The sequence below is a fragment of the Seriola lalandi genome, unplaced genomic scaffold (genome assembly GCF_002814215.2).
Source record: "Seriola lalandi dorsalis isolate HSWRI2012SDOR001 ecotype SW California unplaced genomic scaffold, Sedor1 jcf7180002054279, whole genome shotgun sequence".
Lineage (NCBI taxonomy): Eukaryota > Metazoa > Chordata > Actinopteri > Carangiformes > Carangidae > Seriola > Seriola lalandi.
The window spans coordinates 190,332-205,249 of NW_019524832.1; the positions used below are offsets into that span (position 1 = coordinate 190,332).

General features: G+C 42.0%; 2 protein-coding genes across 3 annotated transcripts in view; one reads left to right on the top strand and one right to left on the bottom strand.

The window, feature by feature from the left end:
- csrnp3 (cysteine-serine-rich nuclear protein 3) overlaps nucleotides 1–6,598 on the top strand; it is a 23,259-nt gene extending 16,661 nt beyond the window's left edge. For both annotated transcript variants that reach the window (XM_023405589.2, XM_087173770.1), the window contains 3 exons: nucleotides 2,300–2,559; nucleotides 2,738–3,034; nucleotides 3,244–6,598. In XM_023405589.2, the coding sequence (XP_023261357.1) occupies nucleotides 2,300–2,559; nucleotides 2,738–3,034; nucleotides 3,244–4,386 (1,700 nt within the window). In that variant the 3' untranslated portion in view covers nucleotides 4,387–6,598. The remainder of the gene's footprint in view (nucleotides 1–2,299; nucleotides 2,560–2,737; nucleotides 3,035–3,243) is intronic.
- Nucleotides 6,599–6,734: 136 nt separating this feature from the next.
- Nucleotides 6,735–14,713, bottom strand: galnt3 (UDP-N-acetyl-alpha-D-galactosamine:polypeptide N-acetylgalactosaminyltransferase 3 (GalNAc-T3)). The gene is made up of 12 exons (XM_023405557.2): nucleotides 14,584–14,713; nucleotides 13,724–14,003; nucleotides 12,868–13,407; nucleotides 11,917–12,089; nucleotides 11,356–11,505; nucleotides 10,890–11,124; nucleotides 10,668–10,785; nucleotides 10,303–10,503; nucleotides 8,858–8,989; nucleotides 8,533–8,634; nucleotides 8,272–8,424; nucleotides 6,735–8,130 (listed from the first exon to the last, which is right to left on the bottom strand). Exons 3-12 carry the CDS (start codon nucleotides 13,362–13,364, stop codon nucleotides 8,017–8,019), a joined length of 1,875 nt encoding a protein of 624 aa, XP_023261325.1. The 5' UTR covers nucleotides 13,365–13,407; nucleotides 13,724–14,003; nucleotides 14,584–14,713; the 3' UTR covers nucleotides 6,735–8,016.
- Nucleotides 14,714–14,918: the final 205 nt, after the last annotated feature.

Below are 14,918 nucleotides of genomic sequence, written 5' to 3' on the forward strand. Positions count from 1 at the left end.
GGGGGGGCGCTATGTTTTTGTTTTCGCGTGAACAATAACAGCCCACCACATGCACACTCAAAATAGGGAGCGACGCATGGTGGGTGAAGACTAGGATTGCCACTTATTATTGTTATTGATAAATGTGATGATTATTTTCTCAATCAATCAGTCGACCAGTCAATCAACTGTTTTGTCTATAAAATTCCTGTCACGATTTCCTAAACCCTAAGGGGACCTTTTGTGCCCAACCAATAGTACAAAACCAAAAAATATTAATTCAGAAACAATTTTTTAAAACAAAGAAAAACAGCATCCTTCACATTAAAGGGCCAAACCCATCAAATACACTTTTAAAGTGACTCAGACAATTATCAAAAAAGTGGCAGATTGATATGCTGCAGATCAACAGATTCAGCCGTTATGTAATATTAAAAATATTAGCAAATATTAACAAGGAATAAAATGGAGCTGCAGATCTGCAAAGGCCGTTTTGAAAAGAACAGTCCTGGTTTACTAAGATAAGGTCACAGCTAAGATTCTATGAAGCTTACCAGTTTTGCTTCTTAATACAAATGCTTCCAAAGAGATCTGCTGCTGAGAGATTCCACAGTTATTCCTGGCTTGAACTGACTTTGTATTGAAGAATGCGCTTTTAATTGAAGATAAACTAACCTCAAAAGACATGTCTCCTCTGCAGGTTCAAAAGGACACTGAAGTCATCTCTGATAAGTAACAAAGTGCTCATGTAAATCTTAATATCTAAGAAATGAGACAGAATGTGAGCGAACTAGATGATACAGTTGTATTTTATTAATCCTTCGGGGGATTGTGAAAAACTTAACATGCTTGCTGGCAAAAAAATTTTTTTTAAATCTAAGCAATGGGATTCTTGAAGAACAAAAGAGAGGAGTCATGTTTGGACAGCATGTATGTGTTTGAATGCGTGTGCACAATTTGGCTACTTGCTTTTCCAAACTTAAAATGTTTTAGCCAAGTAAGCAAATGCTGTTTTTTTTTTTTTTATATAGTCAAAGAAATTGACAATGTAGTTCGTTTTTTTTTTTTTTGTCTGTATGACTGACATGAAGATGGGTGTCTATAAGCTTCCTTCCTGTGGGGCGGGGGCAGAGACATAAGTAGGGTGCTGCGTCCCTAGAGGCTGAGCCTGGCCTCTGTGTCAGCTGCAGCTGCTGGTGGCCGGGGGGCTTGAGAAAGTCAGCTAACAGCGACAAGAGAGCTGTGCACTGCGAAGACCGCGCTCCTGAGAGGTGACACGTGTACGGTGATTGACCGTCTTGGCAGCAGGATGAAACAATGAAGTCCTAAGCGGTTTTACCATACATCTAATGTTGTGGTGTTAGGGAGAGGAGGAGAAACATCTGTAATGTGTTTGTTTTCCTCAGAAAATCTGAAAAAGAGTCAAGGTTGGAGTCTGGGAGCGTTTCATGGGTACAGGAATAGTTGCTGATTATAGCTTTTTAAAACTGTGAAAAACATATGTGATATGTTGTTTTCTCTTATAAGCTTTAATGTAGCCATCCTCAAAAAAAAAAAGAAAAGATGATGACAACATGGACCTTAACATCTGTTCACTGTTTCGACACCCTAAATAAGCCGATACCTCCTCTGCATTTCTTTTGGTACATAATGAAACACGGCTCTGCTCTGTACCCCTCAGTCTGACAGCTCTACATCTGTAATGAAATGCATTGTCCCTCTTGCGTGGGGTGGAGAGCTGTTAGAACCAGATGGTTTCTATTTGTCCTGTCTGTCTGATATGGACTGAATGCTGGGAACACTGCTTCTGTGAACCAGCACTCTTCATCTCTGGGCCAGGCAGGGGATTATTTATGCTCCACCGTTGCCCTCCTCTCTGCCCCTCCCTCTTGTAGAGCTCTCCTTAAAAAGACACACTGAGGACTTGCCAGACAGAAGCACAGAGATGTGATGAAATTCCCTCCCTACAAAGCTGTGCTAAGTTCAAGATGCAGAGAGGCGCGTTGTAAAGATGGCAAGAAAGAATTCCTCATATTTAAGGGCTATACTCCCAGTACATGTCTTCCACAGTTTGCCATAAACATGTCACTTATCTTAACAGGCTTTACATGGCTATAAAACTGCTCTACTCTACGCCAATATGAAAGAAAGAAATGATAAAACAATCAACAGTGCTCAAAAATCTGCAGCGTGTGGCTGTATTCTTTCTACATGGGATTAATGAAATGTCAAAAACAGTTTACGGCGAAGATGACAAGCACACACAACGTACCACTTTTTTTTTGAACATCCCTGGTTTTTCCCATTTTTCCTTTTGCAGCTGACTCCATATTGAAGAGGGAGAAGCGCCTGCGGACGAGGAGGGTGCATTTTGAGAACGTGACGGTGTACTACTTCAGCCGGCGGCAGGGCTTCACCAGCGTGCCCAGCCAGGGAGGCAGCACGCTGGGCATGTCCAACAGGCACAGCTGGGTCAGGCAGTACTCTCTGGGTGAATTTGCCCTGGAACAGGAGAGGATCCACAGAGACATGCTCAGAGATCACCTGAAGGAGGAGAAACTCAACTCAATCAAACTCAAGGTAAATGATCTGTATATGAACAAAAGCATTCTTAAAGAATCTCTCTGTGCAAAGGATTTTATGATCATTGTTCAACCGATATCAGCATCAAATATGTTTTTGTCTTTGTCTTCGGGCTGAGCTCTTTGTTCCCTCACTTTTCTAAAATGACTCGGATGTGATTCCCTCTTGTTTTCAGCTGACTAAGAACGGCACAGTGGAGTCTGAAGAGGCCAACACGCTCACGGCGGAGGACATCTCTGACGACGACATCGATCTGGACAACACAGAAGTAGACGAGTACTTCTTCCTGCAGCCGCTTACCACTAAAAAGCGCCGGGCGCTGCTGCGCTCCTCCGGGGTAAAGAAGATTGACGTGGAAGAGAAACATGAATTGCGGGCCATCCGGATGTCCAGAGAGGACTGTGGCTGTGATTGCAGAGTCTTCTGTGACCCAGAGACCTGTGCCTGCAGCATTGCGGGGATCAAGTGCCAGGTAAATCCCATGACATGCATATTTTCAGTCAGTGTTCTATTTTTTTTTAACTTGTAAACAGCAAGGCATACTGTATATTTAAAAGAGAAGGTGCAGGAACTATGGCTTTATTTTGTTGTTTTTGTAGCTAAATCACCTCATTAACACACTACATTAATCATCTGCTCAAAATAAAATGAACAGCACAGTAAATGTTATGTTTTCCTTAGGTGGACCGTATGTCATTTCCATGTGGTTGCACAAAAGAGGGCTGCAGCAACTCAACCGGGAGAGTGGAGTTTAATCCCATCCGTGTTCGGACCCATTTCTTGCACACTATAATGAAGCTTGAACTGGAGAAGAGTCGCGAGCAACAGCAGGCGTCCCCCACCAACGGTTACCGCAGCGACGCGAACGACCTGGGAAGCGGAAACCCTCTCGTTCAACCCCAGCACAGGTTGGAGTACTCTCTGTCAGACGCCGTTCCACAGACAGCCGGCATGCACCTGCAGAATGCAGACGAGATGGAGGAGCCGCTGGATGAAGAGGAAGAAGATGAAGAAGACGAGGAGGAGGAGGAGGAAGAGGAGAATGAAGACGATGAGGAAGATGAGGAGGATAGTAGCAGTGTTTGCAGCGGGCTGTCCGACTCCAGCACACAGAGCCTAGCTAACAGCGACTCTGAAGACGAGGAGGAGGACGATGAGGATGAAGAGAAGTCTGAGAACTTCGAGGATGACATGACAACCCCGTCAGTGTCTCATACTGAGGTGGTCCCCTTGTCCTCTGTGCTGTGTTACAGCGATGGCTCTGTGGCACGTGATAACCACATGAATGGAAATACTTATTTAATGAACTCCTCTTCAGCTGAGTACTATCAGCTAGGGAGCTCCAGTACCATCTCCAATGGCCAAACCAGCCAACCCAGTGAACCCTACGGGGAAGCCTTAGCATTCCAAGACCCGGTCGGCACGACCAATGGCAGCGTGGCCCAAGGACCATTCAACATGACTGCTGAGCAGTACACAGACTGCTCGAATCAGGCTGAAGAACAATACACAGCTAATCACCATTTCAATCTGAGCAATGGTGCTCCAGCCGCCGCTTTGACCTGCTACACGCCCGATCAGGAGAAGAAGGCGTTGTCCAAAGCGGCGTTTGTGGAGCAGCCAGAAAACCAGAACCAGACACAGTTCCAGAACTACCTGAACAATAACACCCAGAGTTCCTACAGCAGTCACAGCTCGTGTATGACGGCTGAACAGCCACAGCAAGAGACCGGTGTGAATAGACACTCAGACCTGACCTTACTAGCGAACAATAATAAGAACCTCCCTTTACCAGACCATTGCCCCGAGGTCACAGCCATTTAGTGGGCCACACCTTCTTAAGTGTTCTTTCATTATCGCGTCTTTACTTGAGCCTGACCAAATGGTATTTTAAGGGAACATAATCATGGCCTTTTTGAATTATCTGACCTTAAATTTCAAAGCAATTTACAGCACCATCATACACTCTCATCTGTAACTATAAAGCCATAGGTTCATGATGGAAATGGTTTTGAGGAAGTGTTGGCTCCTGAAGGTTTCTCCACTACAGTGTTTGCTTAAGTGCAAAACGGAAAGATCAAAAACACATTATAACATCAGTTATGTCATGCTGTGCAATGTATCTTGTAATTTCAGATGTAAAGTTCTAGTTTTAAGCAGATATTGTACTGTAGATGGAACTTTTCTATGTCTACTGTATGTGTCAAATGTGCAAAAAAAAAAAGGTTTATTGTCAGTTTATTTATTGTTTCTGAATTATGTGTATACTTATATATTGTAAATGTTTTGATAACAATGTGCATGCTGTTTTGGAAATCTCAGTGACATTTAGAAAAAAAAAAAAAGAATTGCCATTGTTTTATATAAAAAATGTGTTGTATACATAATGCATTTCTCTTCCTCTTTTTGTCACTATTATATGCTTTTCTATGGTTTTGAAAAGCATGAAAAAGCCTGAATTCTTATTTGTATGTTTGGAATACAATATCAATAACATAAAATGTTAGACATGTCAAAATCAATTCACAGCCTTTTGCACTTATGTGTGGGGGTCTAGTGGCACGCAGTTGGTTTTAACTGATAAATACTTGAACGGTGGAAAACTATGGCCCCTCAAGTGTCCCCCCCCCACTGTTCACTCTTACAGTAACATGATTAGCAAGTGTCGCTACAAACAAAGATTTAGTCTTTGAAACATTTCATTCATGCAGGGATATTAATAAAGTAGCACTTTGACATATCTCTAAAAGCACTAGAAGCTCTATGATTGATCATAGGCAACAGAACACTATCTTTATCATTAAATTAGCATTAATAAGCTTCATTTGAAAAGCAACAGTAATCAGTCCTGTAGATAAAATATTGACCCAAAATAATGTGCCAGTATTTCATAAATTAACTGGTTATGAAATTTGTGCTTTTGAAACGCAAAGTTTATTTATGTGGATCCAACAATGATGTTGATTTGCTCTATTGAAATGTAAAGTGCAATAGTTTGAAGGGTTTTAACAGGCTTTTCTCTTTAAAAGAGAAACTCATTGGTAACGTGGACTGGGCTTGCTTTTAATTGACTATCTTTCTGACTGATTTAAAGCGGCATCGGTTTCATAAAAAGTATGTCACGGTTTCAATAATAATTGTATATGGGGGAAACAAATGTTCAAGGTTGACAATCAAAGCGTATTATAGAACACGATTCATATCAGTAATTAACAGCTACACAAAATGACTCCTGAGTCCTATGAGCCATTGAAAACGACAGCCAGAAAAAAAAATTGTTTACCAAAAATCTGTAAATAACCTTATACCACATCTTTATAAAATCACTGACAAAAAGGAAATTGATGCACTGCTCAACAATTTGGGGACTGCAATAATGTAGTGGGTAGTGCTACTGTAATATGTCGCTGAAGTTCTCTACCTTGAGCTCTTTGCTCCTGCATGAATACAGGTATTTGTCCCTCTTCCAAGCTTGCAGATATCTGCCCATTCTTTACAATTACGAGGGTCAGTACTGGAGTTTTGGTGATCCTGTGTGAGTAGCTGGGACCTCTCATGCCACCTCAGTGGTACGAAAGAAGTGCACAGACTGCTTTCAGGCAATCAGTGGCATCAACATGGCCTATTAGTACAGATGAATTGTGCCAAAGCATACAGTGAGTGAAGCATAGATACAATGACACAGCATCCACTTAAGAATCCTGTGTTTGATTTTATTTTCCAGTATTTATTATGAATGATATATTGAAATGTGTATTTATTGTGGTTTACTAAAAGTCTGTATTGAGTAAATTGATTCACTATCTTAAAATTGTCTTTTTTTTCATGCTGGTTGTGAGTTGTAAAGCTTCATGTGCCTGATTTATTTAATTCTATTTCATATTCTGTGAAATGCATACGTTTTGCACAAAATGGTACCACTTCTTTTCAATGTGTTTGGTTTTCCAAGTGTAGATAGAGCCAACTTCATTTTCAGTTGTTTCATTTTAACATGATTTTGAAATACATTAAATTAAAATTGCTCTTTTGATCTTAATCGCTCCTGATGTAATATTTTTGTATTCATGCACACATCACGCCAGAGCATTGAGGTTGTTACCTTTTGTGACTTCAGTGATTTCTTAGTGTAAAGCGCCCTCTGCAGACCACAGGGGGAAATGACACAAAGTGCCTCTTGGTACTACCCAAATGAATTTATTGAGCTCAAAATAACACAACTTAATACCAAGGCACTCTGACATCACCAAACAGTTCCCAGATAAGGAAAACACTCAAATTTGATCTGTTCATCATCCAGTCACAAACATAAAGCAATTCACAATATTCCAGAGCCATCTAAACACTAGTGCCTGCACCAGAAAATTCATTTGTGGACTCCTGCTTCCATGTAGAGGGAGAGTTTCAGGCGTTTCATCAGCAGAGTTCATTGGGTGCATTCATTTACATTGAAAGTTCCCTTTTTAAAACACCAAAGCATAACAATTTAAATAATACAGGCAAACACTGCCACAATTAAGAGATTTGTAGAAAGATTCAATTAAAAAAAAAAAAATTCTCTCATGGTGCTCATGCAGTTAATGAAGCATCAAAATACAGATGCATTTTTGCAGTAATGTAACTTTTCTGGTCTTAAGAGTTAAAGGCTAAAAAAAATTTACCTCAGGAAAATAATGGAATCAAATATATGAACTTCGACCCTGATCTGAAGACCCTTGTGATCACAACACCGCAGAGGCCGATATTCTGTAACATAAAATTGCTACAACTCCAACATACCACCACCCATTCCATCACCATCCCCCAACCATTCTCCCCACCCAAAATAAAATTCTATCCAACGCACTGGACGGTACCAAATAACAGGTTTTGCATTAAAAAAAAAAAAGAAAAAAAAAGAAAAACATTTTAAAAAGGGACAATGCTCACCATTCTTGTGTGTTTCAAATTCTCACTTTCATTCTCTTTGGTGCATAACATTTGGGATTTTTTGTGTATTCAACTTGAACCTCTTGTTCATAATGTACATGACCCACTGTGCTTTTTGCATATTTTTGTTTTAGATTCAAGTACAAGTCTCTGCAGAAAATATTCAGTGTTAGCTTTATATACCCAATACTGGATGTGTTGGTTGTAATGAAAACATCTCAAACACAAAAGAGGCACTTATCAACACAGTGCATCTTCATTGCTCCACAAATCTCAGTTCACAGTCTGATTGGGGGCATTGTTTCAATGCTTCCTTCCAGCAGTGCCACACTGTATTTCTCCCAAAGTCCAAACTCTCCAGCAGCAACAGTTCAGTTCCTCTATGTATAAAAATAAATTAAAACTCAATGTCATCGATCTAAAAAAAACAAAACAAAACTTGCATATTAACTGCATACAGTATAGTATACCCATTGTCCTAGTACGCGTATGCATACAGAGTAGCTATTTAAGTGGTAGTTTGTACATTCAGACAAAGGACCAGAGCTGGTATCTGTCTGAGGGGTTGCAGACGGCGAGAGAGGGATGCTCAAGACGGGCACTCAGACACATTTTCAGCCCTGGGACGTAGAATAACTGGTTCTATATGAAGAGAAGACAAAGGTTTTACTTTTCCTAAACACAAATGATAACCCAGGCATCTAAAAATCATATAATACTGAAGAGATGCAAAAAATTCAAAAAACATGCAAAAAAAAAAAAAGAAAAAAAAGAAAAACTCACATCCTTCAGTTCCCATTTTTGCTCTGCTCCTACAAATGTGTTCCTGCCTTTATACTGGCAGTCCTCCAGCTTCGCAGCCCCCTCTGCCCCGTGCAAACACAGCTCCTTCTGAATGTTGTGTCTAATCTCGTGATGTGTGGAGTACTCAAAATACTACAGCCCGGAAAATAAGATTTTTTTAAAAAAGCAATCAATCACTGACAATTAAAGCCAATCCTATGTTTTGTCAATCAGTGATAAACTGTACATTTTTTAACTGACCTGGTTTCCTCCCAGTCCATGACATGGGTACATGATCAGCTGTTTCCCACCCTCATTGTTCTCTCCCGCATCCAGACATGAGCCTTTGCCCACATTTTTCACCTACAGAGAAAGAGAAGGGAAGGGGAACGCAGTGTGAGGAAACAAAATGAAAAACTAACATCTAGTGCAAGCTGTTCAAACAACTTTAGTCTCTGGAGTGCTTTCAGTGGTGTCAAATTGGAACTGCTCGCTACCCTCTGGAGATCCTAAGTGGAAACCCACAGTGGCTAGACAGAGCTCTGAGGTTTGGAAAGAGAGCTGGTGGTGGGGTGTGTGATCTTACAGAGCCAAAGCGAAGTGGGTTGAGATCAGGCATGAAGACTTCTGGATAAACGTTCTTCAAATACCAGGAGAAACTGTTGCACTGCAGCCGCGCCCGGAGGTCCACGCGTTTGGAGATATCTCCGAATGTCCTCTGTTAAAACAATAACAGGCAGGAGATCAAAGCAATTCCTTCCAAAAAGTTCGTCAGCTCACACTGCCGGCATGCTGGACACTAACGGGGCTCATTTTGAAAGGTCACTTAGGAAAGGCTGTGAAGCAGTTTTAAGCATAAGACCACAACTACTATTTCCATGTTGATAAGGTCCACACAATTTTCTATTCATTTTTTTTCAAGACTAAGAATCTACAGCTATATTAGCAGCTCTTAGCCACAGTGGTGCTTTAAGCTAAATGCTAACATGCTCACAATGCTGATGGTACAGCATAACATTCACTTTGTTCACCATCTGAGTTTTACATTTGTTAATTACCACTAAATACAAAGTACAGCTGAGGCTGATGGGAATTAGTTTCCCAGGTATCTGATCATAAAGCAAAGTATTGGACAAAGTAATAGCTTGACCTCATAACTGTCATCGGATTACAGAAAGGAAAACATTGCAAAAAACAAAACAAAAACAGACAAAAACACTAAGACAGCCTTAAAAAGGAATATTCTACTTCATCACTTTACTTCTCTAAAGTCAATGACTATGTTCCAGTGCTCTAATGACTCCTTCCTTAAACGAATTAACTACAGACAAGTGTATTCGATCACTTCCTTTTAAACTGAAGTGTAACAGCACATTTGAAAGGATTTTCAGGCAGCCTCGTGCTCTTGAATAATGAGAGCACTTACTATAATGATGAGGACGCTGCTCACACTGATAGCTACTATAGTGGGTTCCTTGAAGCTGTTGATGACTGCTTGTCTGTTTGAAGGCAGCGGGAGAGGGCTGACCCGCTTTGTGAGGTACAGCCCTGAGGGAACGGTTTATAGCACCTATGGGACCACATGTTGGGAAACGCTGAGAGCCAGTGTCATTTACCAGAGCTGACTTCCTTCAGGCCCCTTTTCCTCTGTTACTTAATCGCTTTCAGCTCCTAAAAGCTACTCTATCTTTCTCCATTTTGAAGAATGTGTTTCTTTTCTACAGAAAACATGCATTGAGAATCACAACAGTGAGTCCTCCTGTAATTCTATGCTTTCTCCTGCAGAGTGTATTAAGTATGTCATGATCTGAATTAAAGCTGGAGTTGGATTCACTCAAACTTGTCTCAAGGGGGGAGGATAATGAGTGGTCTTAAAAAGCACTTACATATGACCACAACACGTAGCAGTGGAAGATAACACTACTGAGCAATTTACTGCTCCATCAAAGTCAGAGAACTTGACAGAACATTTGAAACTATCACAGGACAGACTCCCAGAGATCTCAGAGGCACATAAGAAGCAGTACGTACGTCTTTTGCCATCTGCGCCGCTTGCTGGTTACGACGGTAGAAGATCTCCTTGTAGTCGTCCATCCACACCTCGGCCAGCCGTACCTGGTTGCGAGCAATCACTTGTGTACCCTTGGGGAAGGTGTGTGGGCTCTTGGTGCGGAAAACATGACCAACAATGGAGCAAGGGATGATTTCCAGCTGTCCTCCGCACTGCCACACCTGCAAATTAATGGGGGACGGCACGGAACAGATGCATACTGACATAGTTAAACACACCTTTGCAGTCGTTTGAATACTGGAATGGTACAATGGGTAAAAAGGCTCGATGATAAATAACAATATTGCTGCACATCTACAATGATGAGTCGTGTGTAATGTCTTACCCTAAATGACATTTCAATATTCTCCCCACCCCAGATTTCCATTTCTTCATCGTAGCTTCCAATATGGTAGAAATATTCTTTTGAGATGGAGAAGAGCCCACCAGCAAATGTGGGAGTCCTGTGGAGAAATTTCATTCAAGGTTTTGAATTATTTCCAAAAAGAGGTAAGAGTTTATATACAGTATTTATCATATTCTATATTCATGCAGCATTTTTGCCTACTTGATAGGGTATGTTTCATCCTTCCTCCTTTGTCTCTCATGATCTGGGAGGCTCTCCCAGCCAAAAGCCAGGCCCCAGTCAAAGTTGCCCCGGTTGTGGTTCTGGCCATATGGGGATGGTTTCATGAACTCAAAGGTATTGAGATCAATAGTGGTTATATCAGGACTGACTACTGCAGTGTAGTTCTCTGCTATCCTTGCCAGCAGAGGCTCCAACCATCCATTGAAACATTCACCTGTTGACGGACGCACGCACACGCACAGACACACACATTAGGACATTGCATCACATCTTTCTCAACAATAACCAGCAAATGGCAAATTTTAGAATGTAAATCCATGGCAGCCATTCATTGGCTTTCAAGGAGTTCAAATTCTGCATTGTTGGCCTGTCGTTGTGTAAGTAAGGGTGTGGCTAACATGAAACTGGTTTTATGGTTTGAGTAACGTCAGTGGTGTTGACTAACAGTGGGCGTCCAGAAAGGTGAGCGTGTCACCGGTAGCCACGGAGGCACCCAGCAGCCGAGCAGTGATGAGTCCTTTCCTCTCGCGCTGTCGGACAACGCGCACAATGCTCAGCTGCTTCAAATACTCATCCAGCTCGTCCTTCAGCACATCTAAAGCACAGGATATAGACAAGGAGTTAAGATAGAGGGGGACAATTTTGAAGAAATAATATGAGTCAATATTGTACAAATATACATACATATAACATTCACAGGGAACAGACAGAAAGGTTAAGACTCAAAACAGATGAAAAAGACATTTTGTTTCCTACCTACACTGGACCTGTTTACAAGAGTTAACTGACTCGTTTCTTAGCACAACTGCTGCTAATTCCTCTTAGGAAAGTATTCACTAGCAGCCTCTCACTTCCCGTTGTAACCCACTTCATGGGCCACAGAAGGAGCAGGGAGCTCCTCTCTGCACGTTTTGTGGCACACCAAAGAGCTGCCCACCCAACACGCAGCATGAAATCGAACCCGAAAGAGAGCGGGGCGGTCCTGAAAGGCCCTATTGAGTTTTACCATCCACGCTGGCGTCGTCCACCAGGATGATCTCCTTGAGCAGAATGGCAGGGGAGGTGTGGAGGACACTGTATACTGTCCTTAGCAGAGTGCTCCAAGCCTCATTGTGAAACACAATTATAACACTGGTGGTCGGCAAGGGGGGGCATCTCTTGAAGGTTTGCTCAATACATCTGCAGCAAGAAGGAAAAAAGAGCACAAAGATGTGACTGTCCGGTATAGCTCCTGAGTGGCACAATAGTCTAGTTATTACATCTGCAGACTCTCCCCTGTGGGGTGTCCATTTCAAATGTGATACAGCATGTGTAGAAGCCTTTGCAATACCTGCCATATCAGAGTGAGAGAGACTTTGTAACTCACTCTTATAAAAGATAGCCAGTACATGGGCAGGCTTTATGTCAGTGTCATGTGCCGACTACATACTGGCATTGTATGTGGACTTACATGTACTTAGATGTACTGTAATTAGCCAATCATAACTGTGCTTTAATCCTGAACTGGCCACAGTAACTGGGCAGACATGCTGAAACAAAGTCCCAGTCAGAACAATCATCTCTGTGGTTTCTGCCTGAGATTTTCCCCAGTGGCGAAAAGCAAATAAGATGAATTTGTTTGGGTTAGACTGTCAGTGTTGCATTACCCCATCTATATTACAATCATCTGCGTGGGTGCATTTCAGCATGTGACTTTAAGTTATATTCTCGGCCAATACATGAATGCATGGAGTAGTAATAGCAAAAGTGGTGTACTTCTTCTAAAGTATCAAAGCTAAATTTACACCCACTAGGTGGTGCAATTAGATGATATCTTTTTTTTTTTTCTTTTTTAAATCAAACTCATTTGGAAAATGAATTGAACATTACTTGGTCAACTACATTCACTCACACCAGCTTTCATGAATTATTTTGTACAGATTTAACAAAAGCATAAAGATTATATAAGCTGACATACTCTGGTGGTCTTGTGTCTGCGCCCAGGTCTCTGCTCAGGGAGATGCGGTCACTGGCATACAAGTTAAAGCAGTGTTTCTCTTCACCCCTCTCCTTCTCCTTCTGCTCTTCAGGGCTCAGTGAGTCTGTATGGAAAGGTTTCCCAGCAGCTCCAGGAGCAAGAGGACTCTGAGGTGGCCGCTCCAGAGCTGGCCTGAGCTCAGCGGCAGTGTAGTGACCTGGCAGACAGGACGTGCTGTCTGCTTTGTCCTGCTGACGTACAGGGGCTCTGATCTGCATCTTTGGCATTGCATCCCTGAAGTTATTGACAGCTCCAATCACCATGCCCAGCATGGCATCCCGCTTCACTGCCATCTCCTTCAGCCAGGGGTCCTCCTGCTGGCTCTGGCTCCCCACTTCCCATTGTATGAGGAACACAAATGTGACAAAGACAAGGGCCACTATCACCAGCTTAAGTGGGTGCAATCGCCTTCGAAGTACTCTGCGGAGAGCTGTCATTCTGCTTGAATGGAGAGCACGCCGACTTTGGACTGAACTTCAGCTGTAATGAATAAATATATTCAGGTGATTAATGATGATTAGCAATCTGTACTGGTGTAATTATCAAAAAGATTTGGGTTTCAGGAAGAAAAATACAGGTAAGTAGTGCTGTGTCTTGCCATGTCACTACATGCACATCTTATCAAAGCAACTTGAAAACTTTTGGTCTTTGAAATAGAGACAAATAAACCATGTGAAGCAGTTCCTGATTAAACTAAACCTAGTCTGCTTTTATCTACAGATCACATTTTAAATCTGCTCATGAAATCAGCAAACAAGCCCGGCTCTGCATTCCTTCAGAGAGAAAGACCACGTACCATGAGTCGCTGAACAACAGATTAAAGTTGGAAAAGCCCTTTAAATTGTTCTCATAAAATCCAACGCATGGCATCCTGCTTTGACCGGGGATCCTCTGTTCGTTGCTTGAACTCCAAACGAACTTTCCGCGGAGACACACACACAAAAAAGGTCTGCTCTGTTTTCTGAAAGTCACAAAACTTCCGTCTCGTTGGATCAAGGTGCGCTGCGCTCAGGTAGAAGGAGGAGACGTGCTGGTGCGCGTGCGCAGAGAGGACTTCTGCGTGTCAAACTCCATACCTGGGAAAGAAATAAGAGTATTACAATAGACAACCCCGACGAAAAAGTTCGACGGTGGTACTGTTTGAATTAACATATTTAAAATACATAAGATTTGCCTAAAAAACTACCGAATCAAACGTTTATCCTGACAAACCTCTTGATAAACAGGCTGAAGTGTTCTGCAGTCACTTTGACCTGAGGAACACTGCAGCCCCTCGACGGAGTTCCTCAGATTCAATAATAGTGTCATTAATAGGATTCGTTCAACTGGTCATTCACTGGGACAGTTGCTGGGTTACAGATATCGGAGGAACGCACTTTACCCCACACACAGCCCACCGCATCCAATCAGGCTCTCTGAGAAAACACCCAAATTACACATAAGAGCTTAAAAACGTCAACACTTGGGAGAAACTACAAAAAAAAAAAAAAAAAAGAAACGCACATGGCCCAGCATGTGTTGTGGGAAAAAGTTAAAACGTCTTTTCGCATGGAAGCGGATGTGCCTACTTTATTAAAATCACACGTCTGAGCTTTCGTTGGTGATAAAAGTTCTACAAAAAAAAAAAAGAAAGAAAGAAAAAAAGGTGACACTCACCAGCGGACTCTGTAGTTTGTGTAATCCTCTAATTTCCCATGTTTCTCACAGCGGATGGTCTTAATGAAGAGTTGGATGCTTGGAGGAGGAACAACGCGGATTCCAGCCGCAGGGAGCCCGCTCTGGTGCCCAGTTTGAAGTCTTTCTGCCTTTGACTTACACAGTGAGTCCATCTGTAGTGACTGTGTTCCCCGGCACTTCCTATCCACGGCAGGCATCCAGTTTATTATGTCCATTAAAATGTTCACTATGTCCTGCATTTTTTCCAGTCACGCTTGGAAATGTTTGTCTGTGTGGATACTAATGATGTCAGCTGTCTTTATGTCATTAATTAA

What these genes read in the sequence shown, in the direction of transcription:
- galnt3 (XM_023405557.2), bottom strand. Translation starts at nt 13,364, where the DNA reads ATGACAGCTCTCCGCAGAGTACTTCGAAGGCGATTGCACCCACTTAAG. An exon ending in GGACGACGCCAGCGTGGATG is followed by an intron (nt 11,506 to 11,916) that starts GTAAAACTCAAT and finishes CCTGTGCTTTAG; the next exon opens with ATGTGCTGAAGGACGAGCTG. An exon ending in CGGCGCAGATGGCAAAAGAC is followed by an intron (nt 8,990 to 10,302) that starts GTACGTACTGCT and finishes TTGTTTTAACAG; the next exon opens with AGGACATTCGGAGATATCTC.